Raw genomic sequence first — 15,760 nt, 5'->3', positions numbered from 1 at the left:
GTCCTGTTTTATTGTGTTACTTATATCAATGTTACTAGAGGCTCAGTGTCCTGTTTTAATTTTTTGTGTGTGTGTTGCTTTTCTTTTTATTGTACTTTTCCTGAGAAGTCTACATTTATGTCCTGACTGATTACTCTCAAACTTCATTGAAAGAGGTAGGAATTGGAAGAGTTTCATAACTGGCAAAATCAAGTGGTTTCTGATGAAAAAACAAAAAAGCAACCTCTAGCCACTTTACAAAGTGGATTTTCCGCAGTGGAGCAGCAAAGTTGCATCCAGCAGAGTTGCTGCTTCCATTTCAGCATAAAATGAGCTCCTTTTGTAACATGGAGTACTGGACATTTATTCAAGTTCTTGTCAAAATAAGGATTTTAGAATACATTTATTTGCAAGAAAGTAAATGTGCTGTGCATCCATTTTGTAAAACATCAGGAGAGCTCCAGTTTTACTGTTATTTTGTGAAAAATACCTCTGCTCTTGGAATGCAGACATATCAAAATACTGAATTCAGTTGATTGTAATTTTTTGTGATCCCACACCAATGCAGACATTGTAGAAACAACAAAAAGCGCAATTCAGCACAAGTAAAATATTGAGTCAAATGAAAGATGGAAAATTATCAGTACATTGGATAGATAATACCTGATTTATTTCTGCTGTGATTTGAACAACTATCAATATTATCATCTATCTGTATTAAGAATATTTTGCTTATTTTTTCCTCTTATCTTCCATCTTTATGATGCTGCTATACCTGGACAGTAATTTTTCATGGTTTTTTTCTCAGTGGACAAGAAAATTTTATTTCAGCTCACAAATTTCTGGGCAAACATTTATCCAGTCTACAGAAGAACTTCAAAGCAAGCCATAAAGGGACAGAAGACATTATATTTCATGCACTTACAAAGCTGGAAGAGAAATCAGTCTTATCTTCCACCAGCCTAAAGACAAAATCACTAAAACCAGTCTCAAGTGATAATTATATTATTTCTCTTTCACCACCACCTGTTTCTTTCCTTGACAACCAACTTATAAATGCTATTAGTATAGTTACATATTCAGATAACCTGTTATGCTATGCGTGTCTGATACCTATGGATAGGTCACATAACCCTAGAGTTATTACATTTAAGTCTCAAATGCATAAGAGGAAGAATTTATTTGACACATGATAAAGAGTAACTGTAGTATTGGTATTCTTTGTACCTCAGATTGAGAGGCCCTAGAAACTATTTTTAAAATAATCCAGCTCCATCAAAAACTGGTAGGTACTGAATTAGTGTCAATATACTGAAGTGAAATCTAGGTGAGGTTTAAGGAATAATAGAATACAGAGACTGGAAAATCTCAGTGCTTTGCCAGAACTCACTTGATTTAATAAGCAGACAGCTGGCAATATTTTTAGGTAAGAGCATCTGGCTGAGGACACAAAACAAATCAGGAGTTGCATCTCCAGTGGAAAATGCTGCCAAGTCCTGTGAGACCTGGTTAAACTTTTTCATCATAATATGGATGATGTGTACAGAAAAGATTCTGCAAGCTTCACCAGAGACTTAATTAATGTTAGCCTATTTTATATTCCTGTGCCCCAGGAATGTGAGGAGTACAACATCCTCATGTTCTAAGCTCCTGACATGAGTAAACTGTGCTTTTCTATATATATTTGGACACATTTGGGGTTTTTTAGGTTAGTAATTTACATTTGTTGAGATAGAATGCACTATGTTGCATTCAACCTCTGTGTTTCTATAAATGAAACAATGAAGGCAAAAGTAAAGATTAATTAATTCAAAAATGAAAAATTGTAATTCCCATTTTGGTTTGCCTTTCTACATTCCACCAAGCTGCAGGGCTCTAAAGTCTTGCTTATTTCCAGTGCAATTCATGCCATTGCTAGACATGTGATCCAAGCCCCATCCTTAGTCCTCCTATTCCCTAATACAGAATTGTGACTGTAGTTGAAGAGGCATGACTGTTGAAACCTCCAGCACTGAGCCCATATTCCTTCAAATACCTAGAAAGTATGTGTGTGGCTTTTTGAGCATTTTTGTAGCTTTAGAGATGCAGTGCAATGAAAAAAAAATATTCAATTTTAACTCATCCCTTCTATAGTTTGTTTACTTCAGCTTATGTCACGCTCTTGGGGCAGGAGGCAATTTTTGAAAGTTATTGCCTGTGTTCCACTTCACACTGAGGGCCCCATTCTGGTCTGATTGAAACAAAAATAAGCACACCAAAGTGAATTTGGGTAGGTAGGTTTACTGAGCTTTTCTGTTCATGTCTTCTTATCACAATAGAATTTTCCATTATATTTCAAAGAAAATCTGAGTGTTTCACACAGAGGTACAAAATAATATCTACTTGTATGTTTGGAATCTAGTATGATGCTTAATTTTTAGGTTAGATCTCAGAAACAGAAAACTGGGGTTTTATTGAACAGGTTTATTATACCTATTATATTTTATTTACTATATTTATTTGATTACTATTAAGTGGCTTTTAACATAGAAAATAGCATGAATCCAAACTACAGATTTTCTAATTTTTCTTGCACGCTTGAATTAAGATCAGATGCTGGGTCTAGAGCTTTGGCCTTCTGTGTTTGGTAGGTGAGAAATAAGTCCTGGAAACAAATTTCCTTGAACTCTGGGAAAATTCAGATTCAATCCACATCTGATTTTTGCATAATTATCCATCTCTTTGTGGGCTTAAAATGTGAAGAATAAAATTGTAAGATTCAGCTTCTGTATGGAAAAAGTTAGAAAGATGTACAAATTGTCAGATAAGGGAATGAGCCTGCTACATGAGGACCAGCAGGGCCAAGTCAGATATGGAGATGCACTCTCTGAATCCTTCCCAATAATCAATGGTGTGAAACAAGGCTGCATTCTCACACCCACTCTATTCACATTCTTCTTCAGCACGATGCTCCAAAGGGCCATGGCAGACCTCGATGAAGAAAACAGCATTTACTGCTATCATACCAATGGAAGCCAATTCAAACTAAGGCAACTGAAGGCAGAAAGAACCGTGTCTTGCCAAAGGAGATTTTCTGCTGTGCATTTTGCACAGCAGAAGTCTGTCCCGCATGGGCCTTATCAGCCATCAGTGTGCTTGTAGAAAGTGTGTGGAGAGTCCTTCTGAAATCTTGTTCATGAAGCCAAGCCATTAATATATATATATATACATATATATATACATATATAAAATCTTATTTATATTATATACAAAGGTTAGCTAATTGCTTTCTCGTGTTTTAAACTTTTTACGTAACAGTATGTTCATTTACTTCATTTTGAAAGTTTGTCTAAGCTATGGCACCAATTGTAAAGCAGAAAAAACAAATGTTGTTAAAGAAGTCTGGTTTGTGAGAAGCATATGGTTATATAAAAACACTATTCTCCCATTCCTTGTGGGTAGTGATTTTTTTTTTGAAATTATCTCTTTGCATAACTATTTGTTACAGTAATAGCATGACTGAAATGCCTTGACACCCAGTCAGCCTCAAAACCAATTTCCTGTTTGCAGTTCAGCCACTAGCAAATTGCAGAACATGTCCCAGAGACCAAAAACTGGGTGCTAATATATCATGGTCAAGAACTGATATTTAAGATGCAGGGAAACTGAGAATTACATCTTGAAATGCCTCTGTGGTTAGTTCTCAAATGCTATCAAGTGTTCAGAGTAACTTGTTGGGACAAACTGCTGAAACTAACCATACAGTTGTAGTTTAGTTATTTGTATCATACCCTTTTTGAAGGAAGAGTGGATTGTAATTTTAGATTTTGTTTTTATATTTCAGGCAGCGTTTGAAGGATGGTGGATAATCTTTCATTGTATTCATAATTATCCATATAATGCCCTTGACTTTTCTGGGTTTACAGAAATGTTATGAAGAGTTTACCTCAATGATGGTATTATTGAATTTAATATCTACAACAAAGGAATTGTGCATGTGCTTTGAACTGAAATACACAGGTTTCTTGTACAGTTCAGCTAATGCACTGGAGATCTAAAGGACCGTGTGCTTTGTGTTTGAGGTTCTTGCTGATAAAGAGTTACAGGGTAGTTTTGGTGACATTTTAAAAAATAGATAATTATACTGAAAGTGTGTGCTGTTTAAATGTAATTGGAGAAAGAATCTGATAGGAACATGCAAATATTGTGCTTGCATTGAGCAAACATTTCTCTTGCACTTTTTGTCTCTCTCTACTGTTGTCCATAAAGCCTCAGATAAATCAGTTTAATTAGTCACTAGAAGAAACAAGTTTAAAAAGTAGGAGAAAAGTTTCTGAGATCCTGTCCTCTTTTATCAGATAAAGTCACTAGGCAATGCACATGCTGGGGAGAGATGGTAAATCCTGTTCCTACAACTTCAGTGTTCTGTCAGTCCAAAATAACAATTTCCACAGCACATTTGGTTGGTTGGTGGTTTTTGGTTTTCTTTTTTGTTTGTTCATTTCTTTGGGGTTTTTTTCTGTGTGGTGGTGGCTTTTTTGTTTTGTTTGGGGGGGCAGGGGGGGGGAGCAGTTGGTCTTATGTGGTTGTAATGTACTGGTTAGGAAAATGAAAAATCCATAGAAGTTTTTCTTTCTGCATCTGATGTATATTAGTGTGAGGGGGCTATTTATCTCATGGTAGTTTATGGCTCCCTGTAATAGTTTACAATTTTACTGCAAAGGTGACAAGACCCCAAGACAAGTCTTTGCTCAATTTCATGAAATACCTGGCAGAGCTAACATTTAGCTTACCCACTGCTTAATTATTGTTCTCTCCCTGTTTAATTCTGTGGCACCACTGTGAACTCTGAAGTAAGTGCTTACTGAAATGAGTCAGGGAAATATAGGACCTCCCAGCAGTAATTTTATCTGATGGGGAAGACTGGCTTAGAAAATTTTAAAAGACATTACTGGTCGTATCAACACCGTGGCAAAGCCTTTCCCTTGAAATGGGTCTTAACTATAGTGTGGGGAAGACATAAATGTATCTAGGGTTTTGTTTAGTAATAGGTGCCACATTAAACAGGACCTGTCCTCGAGCTTGTTTCTGCCATCTATTAATTGTCCTCTCCTTTAGCCAGTCCAACTATTTCTGTGGAATGTTCTAATTGTTCCTGTCTATTCAATATACACATGAACAGTACTCATTCCTTTTTCATGCTGCTAGTCAAACAATGTCAGTTTGATCACTTGTTGTTCTTCTGTCCAAGTAGCTGTTTTCAAGCTATTGAAGAATGCAGTGAGGCATTGGGGATCAGAAGTTGTGTAGGAAAGGGTGAGGAGTCTTGGGATGTGTATAATCTGTCATAATTACCAAAACAAATGAATGTGATTTTTTTACCCTTGGCAGTCAAGAGTTGCATAGCTAGTCATCTTTCTGGCTGAAATCTGCAAAGCCAATATGCATTTTCCAGACTTTTAATCTTCTTTACCAAGAAAGCAGCCCATCTCCCATTGTTAGACCTTCTCCCTTCCTGCTCTGATCTTAAAGAGATTCTATCTAAATTATTTTCAAAGTGTTTTCAGGGATTTATTGTTAAAGATTTATTTGTGCATGAGGCTCTCTACTGTCTTATAGGGGACATTTTTATCAAGAAAATAGACACATGCAGTTCTGAAGGGCCTTCAGTTAAACAGTTACATACAAACATACTGTCTCGTTACCTTTTAGCGTGAGTCATTCTCATTTCTTATAAGCCACCTTCAGAAAGACAAGAGTATGAACATATTCAGAAAAAAAAAATACAGAATGCCCTCAGCTTCCTCAGAAGTGGCCTAGGATATTAGATTTTAAGGCTAGTTTTAAGTTTTCAGAAAGTTTCCAGGGCAACTATTTTTTACCCTGGAAGCCTATTTCTAATGAAAGGTGAACTGGAAATTCACTTCATGGACAAAAAAAAATCTTAGAAATGAAAGTGTAATTACTGACATATAGCAAGGACATGAATCCTTTTTGCTTAATCTTTGAATAATGAGAGAAATTATGAAAAACAGCAGCACAGGTCTGGGGGAGGAGAAGGGTAACAGAAGATGCATAGACAAAGATGAACAAATCATCAGCTTTACTGTACAAATTCTTGCAGGTAGTTGCTAGTGGCTTAAATCAGTAACATTGCAATGTAATCTAGTAACCATACAGTCCTTTCCACTTTGTCTTTTTCTTCCCCCATCTAGAAAACATTTCCTGTGAAAAAAACCTGATTTCTATAATAGCACAAGATGTTAATGCTCTTTATTCTGCTGCTCTGCAGGGTTTCCTATACAGAAGAATGACTCCGGTCACTCACTATTTCAGCATTCATTTCAAGGATGCATGCAGTTTATTCATGTGGATGATCAGCTGGTGGATTTGCACGCAGTAGAGCAAGGTCAGCTGGGAAGCTTTGCCAATGTCACCATTGACATGTGTGCCATTATCGACAGGTAAGTTGCTGAAACACCTGAAACTCTGATACACTGATACATGTCCTGCATACTCTGACAATATACAGTGATATAGAAAAGGGTGTTCTGACAATGTCTCTGGTCACATCAAGGGAGTCCTAGCTTTTTAAGAGTGGGAATCAAGCTTACATAATGGAAATGGTGGCTTTAAATTGTAGATTGTGAAGGGTGCAGTGCAAAGCATGGCTTCACAATGTCCAGCTACTTCCTAAGAATCAGAGTCTCAGAATGTATAGTGGCTATTTGAATAAAAAAACTCCACAACCTAGACATCCCCCCTTCTTCCTCCATTCCATGAGTTTTCATTGCTGAGCATGACACTATATGGGATGGGATATTCCTATGGTCAGTTTGGGTCAGCTGTCCAGCTGTATCCCCTCCATACCTCTTGCCCACCCACATCCTCCTGGCCTTTATGGGGGAGGGTGCTGGGAGAAAGCCTTGATGCTGTGCAAACCTTATTTTGCACTGGTGGTAGGAGTGGTGTGTCACCAACACTGCTTTAGCCACAAGGTGGGAAGCACAGTAGCATGGTATGAAGAAGGGTAACTTCATCCTTTCATCCCAGATAGACCTAATATATCATTTTAGTTATGTCAGTGTTAAAGAGCATTCTTAGTGGTGTAGCAGTGAGTTGTTCTGGTGTGTCAGGCCACTTCAGATTGCTTCTCCTCATGGACCTGTTGAGGACTTAAGTCACAGTGAAAAGACAAAGTGAAGAGCTACTGTCACCAGGTAGAAGTATGTTCTGTCTTCATATGCAGCTGAAATTAGAAAGGCCTCTTGTGCTTAGTATTTGGTAATTTGAATTGCTTCATTTTATCTGGAATATTTGTTTTTGTAAATGTAAACGGACCTGGAAGAAACAATATAAAGATACAGCTAAGTCTCTGCTTTTCCCCAATAATCTAAGCTTATTGACAGTTTGTATTGATCCCTCTTATGCTAGTGTATATTAGAAGTAATTACAGCATCACAGTGAAGTTACTTAGAATTAGGCTTTTCTGATGCGTTACAATGTAATTACAATTAACTTACAATGTAAGATAATTAGAATCAGAGCTTTGCAATTCAATTTTGGAAAATAGGACTTAAAGCTTCCTGTTTGTCAATCAGATTAATTTTGGGGTCTACTTCATATGGATGTTACTATAAGGTATTTATTTTTATAGTATATTCAAATATTTCATATATTACAATATAATGTCATATGCTATACATTATATTATGAGATAGCTTAAATATATTATGCTTTATATATTTAACAGTAATTATAAATTAAATTTATTTTATATAGTTTATATATATAGACCAATTTTATTCATTATATATTTTTATATGAATAACAGTATTTTATATATATATTTTTATATACATATAAAAATTTTCATTTATATAAGTATTCTCACTCTTACTCTGTTCTGGCACCTTGGACCCTGATATCATTCTCATTACATAACTTAAAACTGTATGTCTTGCATTTATGCTCTCTATGTACTGAAGATTGTGTTGCCAGCACAGTAACAATTACATACTAATAGGAAATGTCAGTAGTATCCAAGGAATTTGCTTAGGGTTGGTTATGGGAGTTTTTAAGGCCTGAGATGTCCAGCCTGTTGTTTTCCTGTGATTAAGTTTATACCTTTCTAGTTTGCATTTTAAAGCAAACCTTTTGGCTAAGAAGTATTAATTCCAAGCTTTTGATCTGACTGGATTTTCATGGCTGTCATATTAACATCTGCAAATAAGAGTTTACAAGCCCTTCTCTTACAAGATGCCACTATGTATAAAATTGTTCATGTATTTTTTAAAGGATCCTAGTACTATGTGTCCTATATATTAGCTTAATTTCATTTTCTTTGAAATGGGAAGGTACTTATGTCAGTAATCCTGGGATCCTCCTGCTTTTTTATAACTTGTCTAGGTCTGAATCATGAAGGCTTCAGTCATCATCACTCTGGAAAGCATTTTCATAGCCTTCCCTCAGTGAACACCACCACTGGGCAAAAAGACAAGCTGTCACATTGAATTATTCTTACTGCAGACTTAGCTGTTTGGTTGAGGGAAAACATGGGAGGCTGTAAATGGTGGCATTTTTCATCATTATCCAGATCAGATAGCCAGGAGGGGACAGTTTTCTCTACAAGAACATGACAAAAGCTGCTGCGGGTGGCAAGCTCTTATGTTGCATCCACCTGGAGGGAACTGCTTCCAAAGGCTTAGGTTCTGCAGAGCTAAACACCTCTCCCATATGGGAAGGGTTTCTGCATTTCAATTCCAGTATTTTTTAATGCATTAGAAGAACAGTCACATAATGGCATTACATTTGTATTTGGGAGATACAAGCACTGAATCAGTGTGGTTTTACTTTTAGTCTTCCTGTCCTCACTTGAGCATTTTGCTATTGCAGAGATTACATGATGAGATATTATTAAAGGGCAACACTAAAGCTAAGGAATGTTGTCTTTCAACTAGTGGCCAAATAGTATAAATATATATATTTTCATGCAGGTATAGATATAGTAATTGTAGGCACTTTAGATGCTGCTGAGGAAAGAATAACTCCTATTTCTTCATCTTCATTAACTTTAATTGTATTACCAATGGAAGTTGCATTGTTGTCACAACAATAATGCTGTATTAATTGTGACAGCACAGGTTATACCCCCTTTACAAACTAACTGCCCAAATGGTACAGTTGTACTCTAGGATTTTAGCATAGGACATTGAAGTGAAATTACTACTCACAACTAATTTATCCCAGCAGCCTCAGAGAACTCTAAAGATTACCTGACTTTGTTTTGGCTAGAATTACAAATTTTAATAATCAAATCATAATGCAGAAATACTAAAATTATTTAAAAATATAATGTCCAATCTGTTGTTGCAGATTATACAGAACATAATGTCAATTCTATTGAAAATCTCTGTGTATCATAAGAAATTACAGAAAGGGGGGAAAATGTGCAGTACCAAGAAGTTTAGGTACCTGATTTTAATGCTTTCTGAATATGTAAACATGTGATACCCTCTGTAACACAGTGAGATGAATTGAATGTCATTTTTTTTATAACATCACATTAAAGAATTAATGTAAGCAATTTGGTATCTGTGGGAGAATATATCTGGGTGATTATTACTCACCTGCTGTGGTGATACACTCTATGTGACAGAGTGCCAATATTTGGCATTAATTCCACATTCTGTATAGACTGTGTGATTGCCAATCAAAGTTTGAAATAATTTGTTTAGATAACAGAACACAACAAGCATATTGGTGCATGAATATAACCACAATGTAACTGGCAGCAAGGCAGAATTTCTTTGGAATTAAAAATCATTGCAAATAGTTTGAAAATCCCTCAATTATGACTCTTCCTGTGGACTTTTGGCTTCTGGACTTCCTCTCTGTTGTCCTTCTCCCTCTGCCATTTCAGTGGTGAGGCCATCAGCAAGAAATGAAGCAGGCATCATCCTCTGGTATTCTGCATGGGAAGCAGATGGTGTACCAGTGATATAATAAACCTGCTTTACAGTTGAGTTTTTCCCATGGCAAATTCACACAATTGGGTAAGAACTGAAACCATGCCATCACTTCAGTCAGCAGGTCCAGGGGGGTGATTCTACCCTCTTGCTCCACTCTTGTGAGACTCCACACGGAGTACAGTGTTCAGTTCTGGGCCCCCCAACACAAGATGGATGTGGAGCTGTTGGAGTCAGTCCACAGGAGGGCTACAAAAATTATCAGAGGGCTGGAGCACTTGTCCTGTGAAAATAGGTTGAGAGAATTGGGGTTGTTCAGCCTGAACGCTAATGAAATGTGTGCTGAAAGATTGTTTTTCACAGCATCTTTTACTAATTTTGACAAACCAAACAGTGTGGTTTCTTTGTTTCTGAATTATGTCATTTCATCAGTATATCAAAAGTTCTTCCTAGAAGTCTGTAGGTAGTTATCCACAGTATCATGTCAGTATCATGCCTGAAATAAGTATATGATCTTTTATTCCCATTCCATGCTCATCATAGGAAATGGTAATCTCTGAGCTGACATGGGACAACATCCAGTTGACTCTGAGGTGTTTTGAGATTCACTGGCAATCTAACCCAGTTACTCTTCTTTATTCTTAATAACTCCTGCCCAAATCATCCTTAGGTATGTCTTGGCAAACTTCACAGTTAACCTTTGCAGCTTCAGATCTGAAGATGTGCTTCAGCCAGCATGGCTGTGAGCCAGTGGATAACCAAGGCACATTCTGGAAGCTCCACATTACAGATTTTTATGTGCAGTACATGAGAGAGGAAGGGCTACTGCCACAGGAGGACATACATTTACTAATCTGGTAAGATAGTAGGGTGACAATTCGAAGAAAAGTTGATTTACTCTGCCAAACTTTTAAAATCTTGTTTTAATAATGTTACAAGCTGTTCTGGCAGAACCTCTGCTTTTTTTGCTGCTACCATATCACTGATAGGAACACCTTAATCAAATCCAGTAATCTATAATTTTTAAAGTCATTACCATCATCTATGGAAATTAATTTCTTATTTTCTCCTAAATGCATTAGTTTACTCAGGAGACTTGCTTAAATGTGTGTATTGTATTACATTTGTGCTTAGTTATTATTTTATAAACTCCTGTGGAGAAGATGTGAGCATTGAGCAAACAACCACAAAGCTCTCTTTTCACAAGGATGCAAAATATTCACCTGGTCCTATAATCACACTGTTGAAACAGTAACAGTGTTGTTAATTAAGTTTTGAAGCCAGACTGCTTTGATGACTCTCTCAAGTTATTCGCCAGTTAGTGTTTCTCATCAGTGAATGGGGATGAGATTTGGCTTTTTGCAGAAATGGGCTTGCTACAGAGCTCCTGCTAGTGTTGGTCCCACAGGAATATGTCCAGATGGGTATTGAATGTCTCTGGAGAAGGAGACTCCACAATCTTGCTGGGCAGCCTGTTCCAGTGTTCTGTCACTCTCAGTGAAAAAGCTTTTCCTTATGTTTACACAGACCCTTCAGGATAAATGGGTCCAGCCTGCACCCATTACCTCATGTCCTGTCATTGGACATCAGCAAGAAGAGCCTGGCTCCATCCTCCTGACACTCGCTCTCTACATGGTTTTGTTTCTGAATTTCTGCTAGTACTGAGTCTTTGATAGTGATTAGATTCTTTGAATAATAATATTGCAGGTATTATTTGAGGTCGGTGTTATTCCAAATTCAGTCTTCTGTTTCTCACAGATACTGCTTCCACAGATATTTTGCAGAACAATAGAATAACACCTTATAACACAAATGTGATCAAAACCTTCTCTGATACTAGCACTTTGAATGGAAAAGATTCACCTTACCCATTTTATTCTTTTCTATAGATAGTAATATTAACATTTCTGAGGATTGCAGTATTTGTTTCTCTTGACATCTTCTAAGGAAAATTCATCTAGGGAAAGACTAAGGCCTAGATTCTTTGAAGGAATTAATGTGATAATTCTCTCTAGCCTTTGTGGTTCTGCCTGTCAGAATGGGGTGCACAGTCACAAAGAAGGCACTTGAATTCTGTGTAGCATAAGTAGGTAGACAAGCATCAAATAGTGGAATTAACCACAGCCAAAATAGTGAGCAGGGTACAAGGAAGACTAGAAAAATATGGCCTAGAAATATCTAAAATGTGAACATACACATCCGTAGTAATGAAGAAAGAACTTTCATATAAAGTTGCTTCTTCCAGCAGTGCTTATGTATTCCATCCAACAATAGAAATGCATAAATAAGACTGTACGTAGGCACATGGTATGATTCTTGGTGCACCCAGAAGGGTTTGAAAGCAGGTTAAGTAAAGTGAGGCTCAAAGGAAAGCCAATGAAACCTATGTAAATGGTTTATTTTTAGGTTTAGGGCAAGAAAGACTGTCGTACTAACTGTCTAATTTCTGATTCCTAGGAAAAGCATGCACATAGTGCCTCTGCATTTTACATTGGCAGCTATTTTGTTATTTCTTTAAGCAGAAGAATCAATTAGTTTATATTTTGCTGTTTAGAAACAATGCTGGTGAATAAGAAATTCAGTGTTCCAGTGCCAGTTAAATACAGTGTATTCCACTGAGTGGAAGAAAAGAAGGGATTTCAAATGCATAGTGTAATTCAGTGCCTAGACATGAAAAACATCATGTGTTTGCAATAATGCCTGGGACTTAAAGGCTTTACAACTTCTTGCAAGGACCGTTATATTAAGAATTTAAACTGAAATGACATGATAGAGCAAAAGGAGATGTTTTATCTAAGGTATTATAGACTTCAGACTTATAGAGAGATTTTTTTTGTGCCTTGAAAAAAAATCTTATTTTTTGAAAAGGTAATTGTTGCTTAGGTGTTTGTGGTATTTATCTGTTGTCATGCGTTCAGCTGGTAACATCTCTGTTTTCTGTCATTGTGATATGTTTCATCGTAAAGACAGACTTGTTAGAGGGCAGCAGTTAATTTAACTTCAACTTTTATTTTGGCACCTAGTGGTTCCTCTGTCAATCAGAACTGATAAAATCTGGGGGAAAGAATACAACAGTTTTCATCGTTGTGACCGATCTGTACATCTCTATATGGATTTTATATAATCAGTGTTAGGAGCAGTTGTAGGTCCTTGTTCCAAGATTGTTCAAAGCCTCCTACAGGCTGGTAGGAGGATGTATTTGGTTGATTTGTATCAGCCCATCCATATTCTCCTACATGTTTACAGAGCAGCCAGTTTTAAAGGCAATTTTGTGAAATGCTATTCAGAAAAACTGATACAACTGTGACTGACAGATTACTACTTCTTCCTGTATTGTTGCTGCAGGGGAAATGTTTTGGAGTTTTTTTGAGCAGAACTGGTGGATTATATGAAAGATAACATATTTTGGGTTTCAAAGTTTAAGTCATTTAATTGCTCTCATTGCATTGTATTGTCATTTAAGAGGAAGATTTATTTCCATGTGGAAACACTGTGCAGTTGATGAGATGATTTTTAAGAAAGACCTTCTGTGTTACCTCTCAGTGCTACATAGCACTGTAAATTCTTATTTCATTCAGCCTTATAGTTCTTATGTTCTAAAGTTCTAACTTTTCATATAAAATGTTTACTTCCTGTGTAGGGTTTTTACTGACCCGTCCTCTTGGATTTCTGTTTAATACTTAATAACTTTCAGATCAAATTTCTAAAGGTTATGAGGTTGAAAAGTTGTCTAGACTTTTTACAGTTGATGGTGATAGTCAATTTGTACACATGGTCTTTTAAGGACCCTGTCTATTTAAACTTCCTCTTCTACAATTCAAGGCTGGAAAGTCACTTCAGTTTTAATGACGGTATTATTTTTACCTGTCTTTTCATTTTTCTACTGAAGGAAGGATACCAAGGAGCAGAGAATTCCAGGGGAAAGATGAAATCTAGCTCCTAAAATGGTTCCTTCCACTTTTACATGAGAGGAAGTATCTGCTCTTTTCAATACCATAATTTCTGCAGTTTGTACTGTACACCTCCTGACTGTTCCTGTTATGATCCAAGCTGTTATTTCATATTTTGATTGTGAGGAAAAATCAGCCACTAGTCATAGATGTCACATGCATTTACAAAAATAACAGGCTTTATGATTTAAGCTAATTACAAAGATTTACTTCAGGGAAGGGAGACAATAACACCACCTTTAAAAGAAAAAAGGCAAGTTTACAAGAGGAGATATTTTACATAAATTAGTCACTCTGGGGAGAGAGATGTTAGGAAAAAACATGAGAACAACTGTTTTATCACCGTCGGGGATGATTGTCCTTGTGGTCTCTGGCTGGAGGGAGGAGAGGTAGCGTAGGACCCGCTGTTCCTGCTCAGCTGCTCTTCTCTGCTGTTTTTCCCTGCTCTGCTGGAGCCATCCCGTCCCTGAAGCCCAAGTGGAGAAAGAGGAGGAGGAGAAGAGAGAGAGACAGCATCTTCTCCTTTTCTCTTTGAGGTTTTTATGCCACAAAAAAGACTCTTGTCTTTTTACTGGCAAAGGCTTTTCCATCTCGAGAACTTCTCTTTAATTTATTGTACTACTTTAGTCCTTGTTATTTTTCTAAATTTACTATCTTATTCTTGACAAGGGACCTTCTGATTAGCATTCTTATCTTTAGGTGCCTGCCAGGCATGATACAAGACTGAAGCTAGCTAAGGTTGGGGTAAAAATCTGTTAATTGAAAATAGCTTTGTATTTTTAAAAGAGTAGCAAAAAAGTTGATTCAAGAGACAATTTCTTATTTTCAAAGTCTTTACATCAGTGCCTTTGAAGTTGTTCACTAAATTCCAGCAATCGACTAACTCAGTACTATGATACAATCTGACCTTCTCAAAATCATTAACATGATAAAGTTACTTCTTACTCAGATCCAACACTGTTAATTGTTGAATGTATTGCTGTCTTTCTTCTTCTTCCTCTCTGAAGGTCTAGTTATCTTTTTAAATTACAGTTTATATTAATGCCCTTCATATTAAATTTACTTACCTGAGGTATTGTTACCTTTTCTGATTTTTATTAATATTTGATTGTTTGATTCAAGACCTCGTAGGACAGTAACAAGTCTCTAAGCATCCTCACTTTCCTCTGGTGGCTTCTTGTTTTCACTCAAGATTAGTCACAATATCAAAAGATAATTACTACAATCTTTCATCAGAAACCCCCCACTTAACGCATTTGATTTGTATGCTTTTATTTACAGCATTTATTTGAACTTGTCTCCTAATTTTTTATACTTAGTATTACATCAGTGGTTGCCAGTATGTCCATTGTGATGAATGTTCCACTGGCCATATGACAATTATTCAGAAGCTGTCAGAAAATAAATTATGATCTTTTCCCATTGACTGAAACTCTCCTTCAGCTGCTTACATAGTGGCAACATCGCATATCTTATTTATGCAGTCTTACTTTAGCTATTTTGAAAGCCTTTATTTTATTGTTCTTACCTCCTAGTAATGCTATTACATCTCTTTTATTAACTCTATCCTCATTTCAAATTTTAGAGAATACATTCTTCTCCATTTCTCATGACTTAATCTTTTTGTCTCTTTGCTATTGTTTGTTCTTTGACTGTGTAACTATTATTTATCTCAGTGGTACATTTCATAATGCAGTTTGTATGAAATGTGCTCTGCAAAATGTAGTTGCATTGTAACATCTCATAAAAGTACACAGTAGTCTGTCTTTGAACAGTATAATTATGCTTTGAAAGCAGTAAAGTTCCTGATTTGATATGTGTATAAGGCTACTCTTCGGTGTTATAAATACACTTGAACAAAGAGAATTTTGTCCTTGAAAAATA

The 15,760-nt window shown here is 36.4% G+C and overlaps 1 protein-coding gene across 1 annotated transcript in view; it reads left to right on the top strand.

Annotated features, from left to right (window-relative positions):
• CNTNAP2 (contactin associated protein like 2) overlaps nt 1-15,760 on the top strand; it is an 816,026-nt gene that overhangs the window by 533,343 nt on the left and 266,923 nt on the right. Inside the window, exon 10 of the mRNA XM_030444894.1 lies at nt 6,251-6,422. Within this exon, the coding sequence (XP_030300754.1) occupies nt 6,251-6,422 (172 nt within the window). The remainder of the gene's footprint in view (nt 1-6,250; nt 6,423-15,760) is intronic.

Source organism: Calypte anna, chromosome 2 (assembly GCF_003957555.1).
Source record: "Calypte anna isolate BGI_N300 chromosome 2, bCalAnn1_v1.p, whole genome shotgun sequence".
In the NCBI taxonomy this organism is placed as follows: Eukaryota; Metazoa; Chordata; class Aves; order Apodiformes; family Trochilidae; genus Calypte; species Calypte anna.
The sequence above is the reverse complement of the archived record's forward strand: the minus strand, read 5'-3'. Positions and strand labels throughout refer to the sequence as shown.